General features: G+C 49.1%; 2 protein-coding genes across 2 annotated transcripts; both read right to left on the reverse strand.

Moving 5' to 3' along the window:
- Nucleotides 1-529: 529 nt before the first annotated feature.
- LOC129629932 (heat shock protein HSP 90-alpha-like) lies at nt 530-3,536 on the reverse strand. Its single transcript, XM_055550162.1, is given in 3 exon segments — nt 530-1,319; nt 1,322-1,963; nt 1,966-3,536. Coding segments are annotated over 3 exon segments (2,199 nt in total). The 5' UTR covers nt 3,443-3,536; the 3' UTR covers nt 530-1,239.
- Nucleotides 3,537-7,115: 3,579 nt separating this feature from the next.
- UNG (uracil DNA glycosylase) lies at nt 7,116-18,788 on the reverse strand. The gene is made up of 7 exons (XM_055551075.1): nt 17,890-18,788; nt 17,030-17,236; nt 16,253-16,348; nt 13,626-13,723; nt 12,935-13,023; nt 11,687-11,865; nt 7,116-8,270 (listed from the first exon to the last, which is right to left on the reverse strand). The coding sequence occupies exons 1-7, from the start codon at nt 18,166-18,168 to the stop codon at nt 8,130-8,132; spliced, it is 1,089 nt and encodes a 362-aa protein (XP_055407050.1). The 5' UTR covers nt 18,169-18,788; the 3' UTR covers nt 7,116-8,129.
- Nucleotides 18,789-19,607: the final 819 nt, after the last annotated feature.

The following is a 19,607-nucleotide window of genomic DNA, read 5'->3' on the forward strand; positions in this document are numbered from 1 at the left end:
TCTCTTGCATCTCAAGGGTCTCAAGGAAGATGCCACCTGATGAAATGTCTCCTATTTTTCAGGACTCAGGGGAAAAAAAAACAGAACCAAACAGCTCCGTTCCTATGCAGGGTCAGATGGCTGTCTCGGGGACTGACGGAGAAGACATAAATCGGCTCTGTGCCACGGTTACAGAGTGTTCCGCAGCTGGGGTGTGTGTGTGGAGGGAGGGGGGGCTAGAGGCTTGTAGGACAAAGGTCATGTCCAGATCCGAGCCAGAGCTGGGGCGGGGGGAGCCAAGGCCGCACGAAAGGGCATTCCATTGTGCTCCGAGAAAAGATAAGGGGACCGCAGTTCAGTGGCCTGGCAAGTGGAAAAACCCGTAAGGGCGCTGAACTAATGCACACATGATTTCAGCGGTGGGTATGCCAGGTACAGCTTCACCCTGCCAGAGCGACTTCATTTCTGGGCACGTTTTTCAAGAAGGAAGAGTTAGCAAATAGCGAATCTCATGGGATTTTTTCCGGTGGACTTACAAGGAGGAAGCGTATTTCTTTTTTTTTTTTTTCTTTTAATTCATCTGTATTTGTTACAGCTTTTTGAAGCAGAATGTGACTTGAGCACTACATTTCCATTCACAAAACTTGCTCCAAGTTACCTTTCCAGTGGCTTTACAACATGCCTGGGCAGGCTTATCATTTTGCTACTCTAAACAGTATTTTTCTTTGGAAAACAAGCCCTATGTATGGACAGTGACTTCAATCAAGTTGGTTCAGCTTAACACACTAACTTCTAGAGGCCTGGCACATGCAGTCATAACTACAGGGGATGGAAGCTTTAAAAAGTATATCCCAGAAGATGAAAACTTGCTGTGACAAGTGTTTCTTTTAAACATCAAGGTATATACTTCAGAACATTTCAGTGACAGAAAATTTTGGTCTACTAAAGAATCCGTTTGATAGCTAAACACTTCAGACCACAAAGCTAACAGAGGTTACACACACATACCTTACAACAAACAGCAACTACTTCCATCTGTTAAAATAAGCCAACATGAAACTAGGAAAAAACAACTAGCTCTGCTCTAGTGCTGAAAGTATCCCAGTATCACACTTAGTATAAAGAAATCTTATCTCCTCTTATGCCGTTGTCATGCCATACAGATTTTTAAATGTTAACAAAAATAAAGAAATACTTGAAAACACATTGGAAGGAATGGAGACAGAGCGCTGAACACAGCCGAGCGACCCTCGGCAGCGCTCAGTCCACCTCCCCCATGCGGGACGTGTCGCCGTCTCCCTCCAGGGCTGGCATTTCCTCAGTGACCGCGGCGCTGCTGCCTCAGCAGTGGGGTCATCCTCGTCAACACCGAGGCCGAGTTTGATCATCCTGTAGATCCTGTTGGCATGTGTCTGGGGATCCTCCAGACTGAAGCCAGAAGACAGGAGAGCTGTTTCGTACAGCAGGATGACCAGATCCTTCACAGGCTTGTCATTCTTGTCAGCCTCTGCCTTTTGCCTCAAGGTCTCAATGATGGAATGGTCAGGGTTGATCTCCAGGTGCTTCTTGGCAGCCATGTAACCCATCGTGGAGTTGTCTCTCAGGGCTTGAGCCTTCATGATCCGTTCCATGTTTGCTGTCCCGCCGTATGTGCTTGTGACGATGCAGCATGGGGATGTCACCAACCGGTTTGACACAACCACCTTTTCAACGTTCTTCTCCAAAATGTCCTTCATGATTTTTCAGAGGTTTTCAAACTTTGTCTTTTTCTCTTCTTGTTTCTTTTTCTCTTCCTCATCTTCTGGCAGTTCCAGGCCCTCTTTGGTGACTGACACTAAGGTCTTCCCCTCAAACTCCTTCAGCTGCTGCACACAGTACTCGTCAATGGGCTCAATCATGTAGATCACTTCCACACCATGCTTCCGGAGGCGCTTCACGAAGGCCGAGTTGGCTACCTGGTCCTTGGTCTCACCTCTGATGTATAGATGTGTTTCTGGTTTTCCTTCATTCTTGTGCAATAGTCCTTGACAGAAACCATCTCATCTCCAGAAGCAGAAGTATAGTACCTCAACAGCTCTGAAAGCTTCTTCCGATTCTTTTGAGAATCTTCATGTATTCCAAGCTTAGTATTTTTAGAGAACTGCTCATAAAACTTCTTGTAGTTCTCCTTATCTTCTGCCAGTTCAGTGAAGAGTTCCAAGCACTTTTTGACCAAATTCTTCCTGATAACTTTCAAAATTTTGCTTTGTTGCAACATCTCATGGGAAATGTTCAGAGGGAGATCCTCAGAATCCACCACACCTCTAATCAAATTCAGGTATTCAGGGATTAGCTCCTCACAGTTATCCATGATGAATACTCTGCGAACATACAACTTAATGTTGTTCTTCTTCTTTCTGTTTTCAAACAGGTCAAAAGGAGCTCATCTTGGGACAAAAAGAAGGGCTCTGAATTCCAATTGTCCTTCAACTGAAAAATGCTTGACCGCCAAGTGATCCTCCCAGTCGTTGGTCAGGCTCTTGTAGAACTCTCCATACTCCTCGTTAGTGATGTCATCAGGATTTCTGGTCCAGATAGGCTTTGTCTTGTTCCGCTCTTCTTGATCGATGTACTTCTCCTTGATCTTCTTTTTCTTCTTCTTGTCCCCGTCCTTCTTCTCTTCCTCCTCTTCATCTGAGCCAACATCTTCTATCTTGGGCTTGTCATCAGACTCCTTTTCTTCTTTCTCCTTCTCTTCCTCTTTGTCTTCCTTCTCTTCTGCTTCATCATCACTAACTTCTTTACCACGTTCCTTTTCCACAAAAAGAGTGATGGGATAGCCAATGAACTGAGAATGCTTCTTCACAATCTCCTTTGTTCTCCGCTCCTCCAGGTACTCAGTCTGGTCTTCTTTCAGATGCAAAATAACCTTTGTTCCATGTCCCATTGGTTCTCCTGTGTCAGTCCTCACTGTGAAGGACCCTCCTGCAGAAGACTCCCAGGCATACTGCTCATCATCGTTATGTTTGGTGATGACGGTCACTTTCTCAGCCACCAAATAGGCTGAATAAAACCTGACACCAAACTGGCCAATCATGGAGATATCAGCGCCAGCCTGCAAAGCCTCCATGAACGCTTTGGTCCTGGACTTGGCGATGGTGCCCAGGTTATTAATCAAATCGGCCTTGGTCATCCCAGTGCCGGTGTCCACGATGGTGAGGGTTCGATCTTGCTTGTTCGGTATGAGATTAATGTGCAGCTCTTTCCCAGAGTCTAACTTACTGGGATCCGTCAAGCTCTCATACCTGATCTTGTCCAGGGCATCGGACGAGTTTGAAATGAGCTCCCTCAGAAAAATCTCCTTATTCGAGTAGAAAGTGTTGATGATCAGCGACATCAACTGGGCAATTTCCGCCTGGAAGGCGAAAGTCTCCACCTCCTCCTCCTCCATCGGCTGGTCCTGGGCCTGGGTCTCCTCGGGCATCTTGACTGAAGGACTAGCACAGGATCCACAGTGACGCAGCACCGGGACACAGAGGCAACTCAGGAAGCGTATTTCTTGCCTGCTGCCTGGGTTCTCCTGAAGCCTGGGTATCATCAGCAGGAGCCTGGAGTTGGGGATGAAAAAAAATGCAGGTCAAGGACTCAGTCAATGGCGGGGCTTAGATTGTTTGCCCAGCCTACTTGACTCCAGAGGAGCTCACACAAGCCTTGGAAGAGCCATCTCTCTAAATGCAGATGTGTCCTCCAATGTCTCCAGGGGGAGCCATTCGTAACTCAGAGAAATTTTTTTAACACTCCATTGAAAATCTCTCCCTAATGACTCCAAAAAATTATGATCTGGGCAGAGGGTCAATAGTGGCAGGACTACTGGGCTTTGAAATCAGATTGATCTGACTCGGAATCCTTGCTCTGTCACCTGTGGCTTTGGGCAAACGGCCAAGCCTGTTTTTTCATCTAATGACTTCACCGCATGGTTGAGAAGAATAAATGAAATGCTACAAACTTCCCTGGTAGTCCAATGCTTGTGAGTCCACCTTGCAACGCAGGGAAAGAGGGTTCGATCCCTGGTCAGGGAACCGAGACCCCACATGCTGCGGAGCAACTGAGCCCTCGCATTCTGGAGCCCAAGGGACACAACTACAGAAGCCCATGTGCTGCAAAGCAAGATTCCTCACGATGCAACGGAGATCCCGTGTGGTGCAACTAAGACCTGAAGGATTCTCCAGCCTACCCTCTTATCGTACAGATGGGGAAACTGTGGCTTGAACTGGGGTTGGTGGGTCACATGATCTGTAAGCAGAGGAGGAGTAACAGAAATCCTCAAGTGGCCAAGACCTGCCACCTCCGGCCCCCCGACCCTGCACGGTGTAATCCCCGCTCCGGGGGTCCCAGGTGACGCCGACGCAGCTCTGAACTCCAGCTGCCCAAGGGGGAGGAGATGGAGCCAAAGCACAGAGAGTTCCTGCAGGTACAGCGAGTTGCCTCGAAAGGGCATTTGCCCTGCTCAACCTTGAAGACTCTGGCTCCTCTACCCTGAGTTCTTCCTACCTCCCAGCCACCCTGACACCCCTGGGCACGTCACTGCCTTCCTGGCGTGGCCTCAGCGCCCCCTGGTGGCCATCCAAGGCCCAAGCTGCAGAGTCGGCCCATCGCCAAGCCCAGCTCATGTGTGGCTTTTTGCCCAACTGAATTCCAGAGCAGGGTCCCACCCTGGATGCTGCAGCCCAAACCCTTCTCCCGGGGAGCAGATGATTCCACCCACTGAGGCCCATACCAGCTTTGTCCCCAGGGTGCCCCAGTTCTAAGAGTTCCATTTACCAAAATCCCTCTATGGCACAGAGTATCTGATTGTTCATGTATGGATGTGAAAGTTGGACTCTGAAGAAGGCTGAGCGCCGAAGAATTGATGCTTTTGAACTGTGGTGTTGGAGAAGACTCTTGAGAGTCCCTTGGACTGCAAGGAGATCCAACCAGTCCATTCTGAAGGAGATCAGCCCTGGGATTTCTTTGGAAGGAATGATACTAAAGCTGAAACGCCAGTACTTTGGCCACCTCAGGCAAAGAGCTGACTCACTGGAAAAGACTCATGCTGGGAGGGATTGGGGGCAAGAGGAGAAGGGGACGACAGAGGATGAGATGGCTGGATGGCATCACTGACTCGATGGACGTGAGTCTCGGTGAACTCCAGGAGTTGGTGATGGACAGGGAGGCCTGGCGTGCTGCGATTCATGGGGTCGCAAAGAGTCGGACACGACTGAGTGACTGATCTGATCTGATCTGATTGTTATGTAGCATTGATTCTGAGTTTCCCTGTTTGGCCCATGGGTCAGCAGGGAGTTGTAGCTTTTCGTTGTCAGTGCCAGCCTGGGAAGGGTCTGTCCTCCTCCTCCACTGATAGCTACAGGGCAGGTGAGAAACCTGGATTTGGAGCAGGCCTGCCAGGAGGACGCTGATGCTGACGGCCTGAGATCTAAGGACCCACCTGCTCTGAACCCATGTCCCTCCTCTGACTCCGTCAGGGTTCAGGTGGAAACAGCCAGCCAGAGAGGGTAAGGGATCTGTAACAGGTATTTGAGCTTAGGTGACTGCTGTCTGTTCTTTAGTTCCCCAGTCGTGTCCAGCTCTTTATGACCCTCCCCCGTGCCGCCCCCCATGGTAACCCCCCAGGCTCCCCTGCCCATGTAATTTTCCAGGCAAGAATATCGGCATAGGTCGCCATTTGCTACTCCAGGGGATCTTTTTGAACCAGGGATTGAATCTCCGTCTCCTGCACTGGTAGGTGAGTTCTTTACCACTGTGCCACCTGGAAAGTGCTAGGTGACTTGTAGGGGTTACTTAATGTAAGCTGTCTCTGGAGGGCTATATCCTTGAGTCTGATGCTGGAGCTTGAAGCCCCAGGCCAGGCTTTCGGGACAGAGGCATCTGAGGCAGCCGGGAGCAAGAAGGTGCCGGAATCCACAGGCACAAGCCCATGCAAAACTAAGTAATCTTAGTTCCCTGAGATGGTGTACCAAGAAGGGCACATAGCTTCTGTGGTATCGCCAAAAATGTATCAATTCATAAATCACGGGAAAGACTGAGAACATGTCACAGACCAGCTTTGAACGAGACATTATAGTGAAGTGTAACGTGGCATCCTGGATCCTGATACAGAAAAGACATTACTGGGAAAACTAGAAATTTGAATAAAGCTCGTATTTAGTAGGGAGCATTGTACGAAGCTTTTTAATATAACTGCACTTTAAAGTCTTTTTGGCTGCACTGGGTCCTCGCTGCTGTGTGGGCTCTTCCCTAGGTGTGGCAAGCAGGGGCCACTCGATGCTTGGGCTTCTCTGTTGCAGGGCATAGGCTCTAGGGTTCCTGGGATCAGTAGTTGCGGCTCCTGGGCTTAGTTGCTACTCAGCATGTGGAACCTTCCGGAACCAGGGATCAAACCCGCGCTTCCGCCACTGGCGAGCAGACTCTTTACCACTGAACCACCAGGGAAGCCCCTGTGCCGTTTTGATTCCTGGTTTTGATCCTTGTACTGTGGCTCAGTAAGATAAAAACATGAGGGAGCCGGGTGAAAGGTAAATGAGAACAGAGTTTAAAATAATTTTACAGGTTCAAAAGGAAGTTCAGTGGGAAGTCTGCTTCCCTCCTGTCCTTCAACTACCCAGGCTGCTTCCCCACAGGGATCAATGTTAGCAGTTTCTGATGTCTCCTTCTAGAGTAACCTGTGTCTGCCCCAACTGTCTCCAGCCCATCTGCCGCATTTGCCATCTTGACCTCTGACTCGCATATGCTTCAAATGCCTGGTGACCCATGGCTGCTTTCTCAACATCAAGAGTGGGAAAAATATTTTTTCCAGCCCTAAGAGGTTCCCTGAGGGTCCCAGCAGATCCCAACCCCATCTAGCCCCCGCCCATGCTCCACAGCGCCCAGGGTGCTACTCGGGGTTGGAAGGGGCCCAGCTTTGAGCACGCCTCACCTCCTCCCGCTTGCGCCCCAAAGGAGGCCCAGGGCTGCCAGGCAGTGGAGCGGGGGCAGGGGTGGGAGGAAGGAGGAAGCACAGGCAAGTGTGGCCCTTCCTGCCCACAGTGGTTGTCATGATGACCCCAGGTTAAGAGTAGTCCAAGGGCATCCACCCAGGGCCCAGAAGAACTAGGCACAAGTAAAACTTCAACAGTCTTTTATTATCAAACTCAGGCAGCTTTAAACGCAGCTGGGTTAACCCTTTAAACCCAGCTTACAGCAAAACCGTGTCATCTGGGGATGCAGGTGCACACCTAATAAAGGCTGTTTCTTAAAAAAGAGGATTAAAAATATATATACACATCTGCGTATCTTTTTAAAAAAGCAAAATTCACCAGTGTCTCAGAAAAGAAAAATCTTCTAAAGTGATTTCAGTCAACCCCCGCCCCTCTAAATCAAAAAACAGCATTGGCAATCTCTGGTGGCTCAAAAACTCCAACTCAGGATGTACCTAGGAAGCAAGCATTTCTTTCCTCTTAAAATGCTTTCTGCTTCATGTTCAACCTCCATTAGCTTACTCCTTAGAAAAACCTGAAGAACTACGGTATAAATAAGACCAAATTTGCTTTTCCCAGCTTCTATTCACTGAAAGTTCACACCAAGGATGGTTCCTTAGCAATTTTCACGTCTACTACAGGCAGGAAATCGATCCCTAATTTCTGGAAACTGGCAAAACATCCTTAGTCTTTCTGAGGGCTCCATGAAAGACCACAGATCAGACTGAAATGCCAGGGTAGGCAAAGGGGGCCTTTCCAAATAAAAACAGTGAGCATCCCCAAATCTAAAGTCTAACCTATCAGGTAAAAACCAGCAGCAGCTGGCTGTAACAGAAGGGGCTTCTCTCCCTGCTCTAACCATGAAGGTGCTACCACAGGGGAAGAGTCAGTCCTCGACCTCAGGTCCCTTCCGGGCAGCCTGAGCCACAGCTGCTGTGGTCGTCTCGAGCTGAATAAAGCCGCCACTCCCAGCCTGGCTCATGGCTGCTCCACTTGAAACATGTTCCCTCGTGCAGGGTGCTTGAGAATCACAAGGGAGATTTTCTTCTTACTTTGACTTCATAAACGACCAATACTTCTATTTCACAGCTTCTAGAAAACTGCTCAGAGACCCCAATCCCCAGGGTCAATGTCACCCCCAGGATCCAGGTCACAAGGTCACAGGTCCTTCCAGTTGATGGGCTCTTTGCCGGACTTCTGCAGCAGCTCGTTGGTTTTAGAGAAATGCCTGCATCCGAAGAAGCCCCTGTACACCGACAGCGGTGAGGGGTGCGCAGTCTGCAGCACGTGGTGCCGCTTCTGAAAGAGGGGGAGACGGGTGGTGAGACCACGGGGGCATATTTGGAGTTTTTAACCAAACCACTCTGGCATTTGCCCTTTCCATCAGCTCTGCCGCTCCGCTGTGCCAGCTCTAAATTCGCAGCGTCCGCACACATCTGTGCGTGCGTTCATCCTCCAATGGCTGGTAGAGCCACTACCCGGGGAGGAGGCTCCAAGAAAGCAAAAGACCCCTCCCTCTCCACCTTCTGCTGGGCACTGTGTGGGATGCGTGGGTGCCTGTGTCCTCCTATGACCCAGCAGTCCCACTGCTGAGACCACCTCTGGTAAGGGACTCAGCGATGCACGCATCTCCACAAAGATGCAGAGACGAGCAGGGACACTGCCGCTCGGCTCCTAGCTGGTGAAACCTGCTATAAACCCAGTGCTACGTGTGCAGAAGATAACAGTTCTGACAACGCAACACCGCATAGCTACCAGAACGAGGTCAAGCTATACATGCTGATATAAGGAGCCCTCAAAATCTGTCACAAGTGGAAAGACACAAGAAAGGATAAATGCATTAAATTAAAAAAAAAAAAAATCTTCTGGGGGTGGGGAACAGACACTAATTGGGAGCAGACCCAAGACACTAATTATAGTAGTTCCTTTAGGGGAAGGAGTAGAAGGCATTTCCTTTCCATCCTGTACCTTCCTCTGCTGTTTCAATCATCTCACCACAAAAATGGAATCCTTAAAATTTATTAAAATGTCACCTGTAGCTAACTGAGTGGGAAGATCCTGGACCATTTTTGTTTTCTTCCTAATTCTTTCCTGTATTTAACTAAAAATCACCCAACAAGTCGTTTCTGCCTCAGATGGTAAAGAATCCTCCAGCAGTGGAGGAGATCCCCGGTCGATCCCTGGGTTGGGAAGACCCCCTGGAGGAGGGCGGTAGAACGGCAACCCACTCCAGTATCCTTGCCTGGAGAATCCACAGACAGAGGACCATGGCGGGCTATAGTTCATGGGGTCACAGGGAGTCAGACACGACTAAGCAACTAACACAACACCCTGCGAATAACTATCTTTCAAGACACGGCTGCTTTCAAGGAGCCTGGTCCAGGAGGGGCTGCTGGGGAGGCCGGGCAGTCTGGACCCAGGTGCTGGCCCTGCCGTTCAGCAGTGGGGCACCCTCCAGAGAGTCGCTGACAGTCCCTAGGCCACTGGTCACCTGTGGCCTGAGAGTAACAGCAGTGCCAGCTTGGTTAAGATCCCATGAAGAACAAAGAAGGGTCTTGTGCACAGAGCATCAGGAAGGTATGCAGGCCAGGTACTCAGCACAGGATGCGGCAGGCAGGGCAGGTCCCTGTGTGCACTCTGAAGGGCAAGTCAGCAGCCAGCCTGGGGCACACAAAGACCTTCACGTGCTGGACAAAGGCAGGCAGGGGAGTGGGGCGCCCACGAGAAACCCAGGTGGTTCAGGGGTCTGGAGTTCAGAGGCTGAGAGGCAGGCCGAGGCCACCCCCAGACCCCAGCTGGTGACCCCAGTCAAGGCCTTCCAGGGAGAAGGCGTCTGAGCACTCTGGGCAAGATGAGATGAGGCTGCCCTGAGGCTAAGATGGGCAGGTGGGGAGGGGCCGAGAGAAGAAAGGCTGTGAATGGTTGGTGTATCTGTGTGCGGGAAGGGGTGGGAGAAGGGGGAAGAGGGCAGTCTAGAACATGTGTGATTATTTACTTTCAAACTAAACCATATTTAAACCATATTTAATACTACAGATTACAGATATACTGAGTAAGGGCGCTTCTGACCACAAACCTCCCTAAGACACAGACTGGAAATGACTCCCATACACATTTTGTTACCTAGATAAGCAAGCAGACCTTACTGAGCAGTCAGTTCATTTATGCCGGGTTTTATTCCTACTATTCTCTCTTCAAAAGAAAAACATCTGAAAATATCCTGCTCATTCACAAAGAACCTTTAGAGAGAAAATTAAGACGGAACTCCACTTCAGAGAAAATGGAGAGGATAAATGACATGCGAGTCCAGTCTCTGGACCTGAACTCGATGGCTGGCTTGGTACCCTCGCCCGCAGGACCACCCAGGTCTGAGCGGGATGCTCAGATCAGAGTCAGAAGCTCCACTCACAAGTGAGCGGGCAAGTGACCTCGCCTCTCTGAGCCTGGAACAAAGGGGAGTCCGTGTATCCCCCGTGCCTCGCCCTGGACATAGCCTTTGTTAAGATTAGGTGAGTCTCTGCTTAAGAAGTACTGGACTTGCTCCGACAGCGGGCGGGGCTTCAGCATGTTTGCACATCTCTAACCAGCATCCACTGCCAGGCCGCCTTGATTTCTCCTTCACTTATTGAAGTGTCTACACTATAATTTCTCCACCCAGATTCATTGCCCAATTCAGTGCCTCCAGCAGCCCAAGCTAAGCACCCCTCCTTGCTGCCCGCCTGCATGCCTCCCCCCGTCACAGCCCCACAACCACCAGTCTCCAGTCTCCTTCAAACCAGCTTTACCTGCAGTCCGTGACAGGCATCCCAGAGAAATGCCAGGGCTCAGCCCAGAGGAGTGGCAGGATTGGGTGGTTTTAGGACTAGGTTAAAGGGCATGAGGGAAAGGATTGGAGGATGACTTCTGGGTGGGCTTTTTTTGGTCAAGACACACGTGGGGATTTGACTAGGGCTCGAATCCCAGGCCCCCTGCAGTGGAAGCATGGGATCTTAACTTTTTAGGATGACTTCTGGTTTTTCATCGCAGTAACTGGGTATGCATGGGTGCTTTGGTAAATTAAGTGGAGAAGGAAGGAAGAAACTGGGACAGGATGCGGGGAGGGCAGAGAATGACAAGCTGAGTTAGTGGTGTCAGGAACTGGCAACCAGAGCACTGACGGTGTTTTCACAGGGAAGTTAAATTTGCGCTGAAGTGGGACTCTTCGTGTTTTCTATATACCCTCAAACTTGCTGAAAGCAAGACACGTACCTGACTCATCCTTTACTTCACTGTCTGTTACATGAATGGAACCCGAGGACCTGTGTAGTTTTCCATGTATATGGCAAGTTTATGCCAGTGTTATCAACTGCATCTAAGCAGAAGCGGGCCAGCTGCTTTCCTCATTACACAACTAATCATTTTATCTAAGGTCTGTTCAGTTTTCCTTCTTGCTTTTTTTTTTGGCCTCACCATGGGACATGTGGGATCTTAGTTCCCCAATCAGGGATGGAACCCGGGCCCCCTGCATTGCGAGCAAGAGGTCTTAACCACTGGACTGCCAGCAAAGTCCCTGAGTTCTCTTCAATTTTTGATGGGAAACCTAATACTATCATAGTCGTAAGGAAAAATAAGCTTCATTTTAAGAAATGGATTTTCTAGGACCACATAACTGAAATTCTTAGAATTCTCTAGCCTGGTTTAAACTATTAAAAAGACAAAAACCCCACACAACATACCCTATCAATGGCACTGCCCTTCTTCTGAGCATAAGAGCCCCAGAGCAAGAAGACAAGGCCGTGGGCGTTCTGATTGAGCCACGACACGACGGCGTCGGTGAACTGCTCCCAACCTCTCTCTTTATGAGAGTTGGCCTGATGCGCCCGGACCGTGAGGACAGCGTTGAGCAGCAGAACACCTGTGAACACACAGCAAAAAAGCGGTTTCCAGGGAGGCTGAAACATGGGACCTAAAACACGGCACAAACGACCATGTCCAAGAAACAAACACAGACTCACAGATAACAGAGAACAGACGTGCGGATGCTAAGGGGAGGGATAAACTGGAAGTCTGGGTTATTATTATTTTATTATATTATATTATATATATATTATATTTTATTATATTATATTAATAACTATTATACACATGATGGGCAAGCAACACGGTCCTGTGCAGCACAGGAGACTCTGTATCAGTATCTTGTGATAAACCAAAATGAAAAAGAATATGAGAAAGAATCTGTATAATGGAAGCATGTTGCTATACAGCAGAAATAACACAACATTGTAAAATCAACTATATATCAATAAAATAAAAAAATAAAAAAAAGAGGCTGAAATGAGTCAGCCCAAAAACCCAATAATGAGCTCAGTGCATGACAAAACCAGGTAGCATCAGGGCAGGATCAGTAGGTGCCTCTGGGCGAGATTTATTTTCACCTCTACACTTTCAACATCTTCTGAGTATGCAATCATACATTATATCCATCATGGGAAAGAACTGTTAAAAAATATATATATACATATATATCCTAAGTGACATGAAATAACCTCAGATTTTAACACAAGGAAGACAAGACATTTTGCTGAAACAATAATCTCACTGCAAGAAAACAGAGAGTAAATATTCTTTCCTTTTCCTGGGTATAGTTTATTTGTTCAGAAAGAGAAAAAGTCCTGTAAATAGGTATTAAACACATAACACAAGCCATGTATTGACATGAGAAAACTGAGGCTGCCTTCTGCATGGTCCAAGTGGGTAAATGTGAAGGATGGATGCCAAGGAACCAATTTCTCTTTCACATTACAAATAAAACATGAGAAACACTGGCTGTAGGATGAGACACATTTCTTGACTTAAACTTAGCCATTTCACCAGAGCTCTCTAGTTCCACACGGATATCTTTTCAAAATATAAGCCGGCCAGACAGAAAAGAGAAGACTCTTGAAATCCACGCAAAACACATCTAGCAGTGGTTAGCTTACCTTGTTTGGCCCATCCGGATAAATCTCCATGACCAGGATGAACAAAACCATCTATGTCTGTAGACAGCTCTTTATAAATGTTTTCCAAACTGAAAACAAGTCAAAAGAAAAACAAAAACCCCACAATCTTAAGTACCATTCTGAAAGTTTAGGACCCGCCAGCACACACGCAAATTACGGCCTGCAAAGCCAGCCCTCGGGGCTGCCCTCCCTTCTTTCCAACAGGCACGCCTGCCGAACCCCTTTACTTCGGTCACTACTAGTGCTTAGGGAAGAGAACTTTGGAAAACCCAGCAAAGTAGCCCAGGACTTACCACCACCCTCAAGCGATGGTTTTAAAGTTTATATCTTTAATAAGTTTAGTATATTTACAAATGATACATGAAATCCTCCAAAGCAGGGGTTCTTGACCAGAGGTGATTTCTGCACTCCGGGGGACTTCTGGAAATGTCTGAAGACACTTTCTATCATCACAAGTAGGGGGCAGTACTGCTGGCCAGGGGTGCTGCTGAGTCCCTACAGGGCAGGCCCAGCCTGCACAGCAAAGACCCAGCCCCAAATGTCAGCAGTGCCGAGATGAGAAACCCCGCTGCAAAGGCGAGTGGAGGTCCCACACACAGGCGCACCTGCGGCCTGCAACGCACGCATCTGAAAGCAGTCACGACTGGAGCCACCAGCACAGCCTGCCTACCTGGGCGGGGGCGGCACGGGTCTCTGAACACTGAAGCAGAGCCCATGAGCTTGATTGGGTCCGTGATATGGATCCTGTCCCAAGATGACGACCTTCACCTGTGAACACCAGACGGCGAGGATCACACGGCGCAGTACCAGCAGTGCGAACGGACACCTGGCTGCTGCTAACTTACAACGGTACACTGCGAGGGCAAGGGCAGTCCCCCGCCCGATCCCACTCAGGGTCCCCGGAAGGGAGGAGGGGGACCTGGCACTGTGGCTTTGCATTACCAAGTTCTCCTTCCCTCAGTCACCTGCTGCAACGCCCCTTCCCTTCTCCGCCCCGAATGTGTGAAACAACCGGGGATCAACTTTGCTTCCATTCCCTTCGTTTTTCAAATTACAAAAGGAGTTACGCCCGTGTCACAGGATGACCATCCAGAAACAGACCAAGTGGTCACTTCCACCCCATCTTGATCCAACTGTTTATAATCACCCATCTAATGAGGGCCACTGGACTCCACTCTACAGTCTTTGTGTTTCTCATGTGATACGTTGTGATCCTCCTTTAAGTCAATGGAGCTCAATCACTAACGAGCAGTCAGTTGGTTTCCCAATTTTTTCCCTTACAAAAGACAATGAGGTAAACATCCTACTATATGCATCTTTACATACTGTTGCTGTTTTTGGCCATGCCGTGTGGCATGCAGATCTTATTAACAGTTCCCTGACCAGGGATGGAACCTGTGCCCTCTGTATTGGAAGTGAGGAGTCCTAACCACAGGATGCCAGGAAAGTCCCACTGTTGCTTTTATTTCTATGGAACAGATTCAGAAGAGTGGAGTTGCTGGTCAGAGGATGTGTATTTAAAATTTTCAGACATATGCCAGATAGCTTTTCGACAAATTAAAAGAAATTCCCATCCCCCACCAGCTGCATTATGAAAGTGCCTGTTCCCCTGGACAGGTACACCGAGGAAATACTGTGGGTTTGATTCCAGATCTTCTCATTAAGTGAATATGGCAATAAAACAAGTCATGTAAATGTTCTGGTTCCCGAACTGTCCAACTGCATGAGGTCAAAAAAAAAGCATAGTTCGTATTACTTTATGGCTAAAAAATGCTAACCATCATTTGACAGTGAAAGCTTGCAACAAAACTTCAATTTATAAAAACCGCAGTTATCTGTGAAGTGCAATAAAACGAGGTCTGCCTGTGTCCTCTTAAAGGGATGGCCCCAGAGGAGACTGAGGTCATTGTCAAGGTCGGTGTTAACATACTACTAGGCCTTTTGATGGATGCCCACCCACCTCTCTTCATACCCACACTTCTCTCAAGTTCCTTCTTAAAATCTTCTTCCACAGCTGAAGTACACTTTATCCGAGAGTCCAGACTGGACCGGCCGCTTTCATGGACCTCTCTGTCCCCCTGGTTGGAACCTACGTAGGCCCTGGCATATTCTTGAAGAAACCCATCCAGCAGCAAAGCTTTCCCGTTCTGGTCCTAGATAAGGGCCTCGGCAGAGCCAGGTAACATCCCAGCCCTCCAAATGCTCACGGGCAAAGAAACCCCCCGGCCATTGATTCTAAGAAGTTTCATGCTCTTTTCTTCTTTCTTTACAGTATTACTCGCTGATATTCAAAACAGCACATACTTCGAACAAGGGGCAATCCAGCACTGAATTTAATAGGACTTAAGGGTTTTTTTTAAACTCTATAAACAAGGAGATATATTCAAAGTACTTGCTCTAAAATGAAAATTAAGAAGTTTGCTGAGTTTTAGGAGTGGCAACCTTATCATGATGGCTTCCTCAACAATTTCACTTCTCTTTAAGACACTTAAGTCATGGGATTCCCACTCTCAGCTTATAAAATCAGTAAGGAGAAAGGAGAACAAAAAATAGAACACCTCCAGCGCAAGCAGATACTGAAGGTTTAGAGGAAATCCACATCACAAAGGTAGTAGGGGACAGGCTTCCTTCCGGGAGGTGCCAGAGACGAATCTAGTTGGTTTTCAAAACACAAAAGTGAGGAGAGAGTCACCAACTGGTCCAGCTCCAAACCAGGAGAATGGGAGGTGGAGGTGAGGCTGGAAAGCAGGTGTGTCTGTATTCAGGCTCAGCTGTCAACTTGCCTTGAACTATGCAAACGCATCATCAAGCTTCTGAACAGGAGTCGGAGGCGACCAGAGCTCCCAATGAGCAGCCATTGTACACAACGAACTGAAGCAGAGAGATGTCTTTAACAGATACGTTCAGGCCAGAAGTCAGCTATAAGGCAGTGTGGTCACACAGAAAGAACACTGAGCTACCAGTCAAGGTGGAGTTGCTGGGAATCAGTTGAAAGACACTTAACTGCTTCCTGCCTCAGTCTTCCCACCACAATAATACCTCGCATGGGCATGGGGCCCATTTCAGAATTAAAAATAAAAAAACAGAAGTCCTAGCACATGCACATATGCACAAACTTCTCTTTTTTTGTTGCATAAATGGCACACAGTCAAAGACAGCCTGCCAAACCTCACAATTTCAGTGTTATTTCTAAATTATGAATAGTGGTTTAACGCCACTGCCCCTAATTAAGAAATGCCATTTGAATCCTCCCGTTTTAGTAATTTTAGTACAAATTCATCCACAACCTGTACTTACATCTCTTATGTCACACATTTGGGTCCATGTGAAGACTTGGTGAGGGGGAGGGTAAACAGTGTAATGTTTTCTTTCTTCTGCAACAAATCCCATAAGCTGATGGAAAGATAAACTAGGTTTACAAACCAAATTCTCACAGGAAAGCCTAAGAATTCAATAAGAAAGTTTCAATTGGAAGAACTATTACCTAAACCTTTTCCAAGTCTTATACCCAAATTCTGCTGGGAAAATCCGAAACAGTCCCCGCACCCCACCGACCTTTCAATTCCCTCGGGCTTTCTTTGGGCTGGGTCCAAGCTGATTGGCTCTGCGGCCCTGATTTCCGGCGGGTGCAAACCGCTCCCTCTTTTTTTTTTTTTTAAACCCAGATTTTAGTCTGTGGAGTTTGTGATTTCACTTCGCCACTCTCCTTGAGAGCAGACTAAGTAACTAAACGGGTTAGTAGAAGCCGTGATAGTTATCACAACATCGTAGGGCAACCACACTCCAATTTAAAAAAAAAAACCCAGCGCAGTCAAAAATAAATAAAAATAAATGTTAAAATATCAAAATAGGAGTGACTTAAAAAATTTTTTTTAATTATTTTAAAAGAAGCTATGATATCTCACAGCCTTTTAAAAACCTTAAACTGCAGATTGAAAACACCTTGACTGTATTTTACCCCCTGAGCATGAAAAGAACGTCGAAGGAGGGAAAGGAGGAACCACGAAAGCAATCTCGTACAACCGTAGGCTTGGCCCGCTCTATGCACAAGATACCCGCAGCCTCCAAGTTTACCTTTATGAAGTATGGCTTCCCAAACTCCCCGCTGAGGTGCTTCTTCCAACTCTCACCAAAACCCACCGGCACGTTACGCGCCGCGAGTCTGAGCAGCGCGGCCGCCTTGTTCCTCTGGATGCGGATCAACTGCTCCGGGCTCAGCGGCGAAGAGGGCGGCGTGCCGGGCTCCTCCGGCCCGGCCCGGGGCTTCTTGGCGGGGCTGGCCTGTAGGTAGTCCCCGCAGAGGCGGCTCAGCAGCTGCAGCGGGCCTCTCCCGGACACCCGCAGCTTCCGCCCCCAACCCAACGGCCCCGGGCAAAGGACCCCCATTCGTGGGGGTTTTTAGCCCCGGGGACCCAAGGCTGATCCCGGTCAGGCACTAGCAGGCCGCGGCGCCCATTTTCGAGTTTGGTACCACAACAACACGGGAGCAGAAGGGTTTGCGAGGAAGACTCGCGGCGCCTCGCGAGGGGTTAGCTGGGAATGGGACTCGGGACGCCGACGCCCCGCCCCCTCGCGCCCCGCCACTGGCGCCCCACGCTGTCTTTTCGCGGCAAAAACCTTCCCCGCCGGGGCCCACCCCTTCCCTCCTCTGATTGGAGGGCGGGCCGGCCCCCTCGCCTCTGATTGGCGGCGTGGGCCCCGAGGCTCGCCCCCATTGGCTGGCCTCTCAGCATGGCCGCCGATGGGGCGCTAAGGCGGCTGTTTTGAACACGTGGAGGCGGCCCCCGTTCACCCAGTCAGATGCACATTCCCGCAACCCCCTCGGTCCGGGTCCCTCTCGCGGGGTCCGCCGCCCTCCTCACCCCCCTCACCCTTTTCGGCCTCCCTGAACTCTGGCCCCACGAGAGGTCCCCCCACTCCCAACCGCTCCTCACCGCCACATCCCCGCTCTGAGCTACGGCGGCCACGCCCCGGGCCCCCGGGTCGGCCGGCTCGGGGCTGCAGGCATTTCGCTTCCTGGCGGGGTTCGGGGAGAAGAAGGAGTAGAGCGTCTTCTGGCCGATCATCCCGAAGCCGAGGAAGAAGCCAACGCGCGCCAACCGGAGTCCCGCGAGTTTGGCGCCAGCCGAGGTGGTCAACAGTTGGCGCCAAGCGGCCCGCGCATGCTCCAAATGGGATTCTGGGCGGGGGGCGGTGGAGGCCCCAACGCGCATGTGTGGGAGGGGCTGCAAAGCGAGAACCCTGGGGCCTAGTGGGGCTTCAAATTGTGTTTGAAAAGGGCGGAGTTCCTTAGGTCGGTTCGCTTAGCTATTTGATTCTTTTATTCACTATTCTCAGCCATCGTCCCTCTGCCTTGGGCAAGTCTCTCCACCTTTCAGCCAGTAAAAAGAACTTAAAGTCCCGCGCCATAAGGTTGCAATGGGAGTGAAATTAGCATTCAAATTAACTATACCTCAATTTTTTATTTTAATGGTTTAAAAGAAACAGTCACGGAACATCCCCAGTTTGTCCCTCCTGTGGTCTTTACACCTTGCGGGCGCTGTCCCCCTGCCTGGAAAACTTTTAAGTCTCTACTCGACACGCGTCCTCTGAAGGGTCTTCCCCTGCCCCACTTTCTAGCCTGACACTATTTATAGCTTCATCCAAAATAATCTTACTTAGGGACTTCCATGGTGGTCCAGTGGTTAGGCCTCTGTGCTTCCACTGCAGGGGGTACAGGTTCGATCCCTCATCAGGGAAGTAGGATTCCACATGGTGCACGCCCCCCCACCCCGAATGATCTTATTCTCTCCTTGCTTATTTCTGTCTCCAGCCGTTTTAAATTATTTTTAAAAATAACATAAAAGCCACTTTGAAAAACAATTTGGCCATTTTGTGTAAAGTAACACATACACTCGTCTGTCCTTAGGATTTCCCAGCCAAGAATACTGCAGTGGGTTACCTTCTCCAGCGGATCTTCCCCACCCAGGAATCGAACCCGCGTATTTTATGTCTCCTGCATTGGCAGGCGGGTTATTTACCATCTAGCGCCACCTGGGAAGCCCATTTAACACATAGACTTAACATGTGCCCCTTCAATCCCATTTCTATTAACCTGAGTGAAATTAGAATAGCTTGTACATGAATATAGTGACTATATCTGGATTTTCCCCAAACTGGAAACAACCCAAATGCCCTCAAGTGGCAAGTGGGTAACGGAACTGTTGAGAGAAAATAAAAACCGGCGATAATGAAAGTTGACGTTTGTTTGGAGAACAGAAGCATCGTCTCACACATCCTCTCATTATTTAATCCTCATGGCATGGGTTTTGTAGTTCCCACTGTGCAGAGGAGGCAATTAAAGCCCAGAGATGTTAAAGGATTTGTAGGAATCACACAGCTTCAGTGGAGGAGACAAGAGGAAGTTACAAGGGTCTGATTGCAGAATTCGTACTCCTACCTATGACAATATGCTGGTGGCCCAGCTCCCTGTCGGGACACCAAATTAATCCCCAGGGAGAGATGCCATCAACCAGCAGCTCCCAAACGACTGGTGATCCCGCACAACTGCGAAACAAGTAACGACCCTGCACCACCGTGGTGCTTGCAACGCGCCCGGAGGGCCAACAGGTGGCGCCCGAACACCGCCCACGGCTTTGATTTGCAAATTTGC

Source organism: Bubalus kerabau, chromosome 16 (genome assembly GCF_029407905.1).
Source record: "Bubalus kerabau isolate K-KA32 ecotype Philippines breed swamp buffalo chromosome 16, PCC_UOA_SB_1v2, whole genome shotgun sequence".
Taxonomy (NCBI): Eukaryota; Metazoa; Chordata; class Mammalia; order Artiodactyla; family Bovidae; genus Bubalus; species Bubalus kerabau.

What these genes read in the sequence shown, in the direction of transcription:
- UNG (XM_055551075.1), bottom strand. Translation starts at nt 18,168, where the DNA reads ATGCGCGTTGGGGCCTCCACCGCCCCCCGCCCAGAATCCCATTTGGAG. An exon ending in CTCAGAGCGGGGATGTGGCG is followed by an intron (nt 17,237 to 17,889) that starts GTGAGGAGCGGT and finishes GACTACCTACAG; the next exon opens with GCCAGCCCCGCCAAGAAGCC. An exon ending in ATCCGGATGGGCCAAACAAG is followed by an intron (nt 11,866 to 12,934) that starts GTAAGCTAACCA and finishes GTGTGTTCACAG; the next exon opens with GTGTTCTGCTGCTCAACGCT.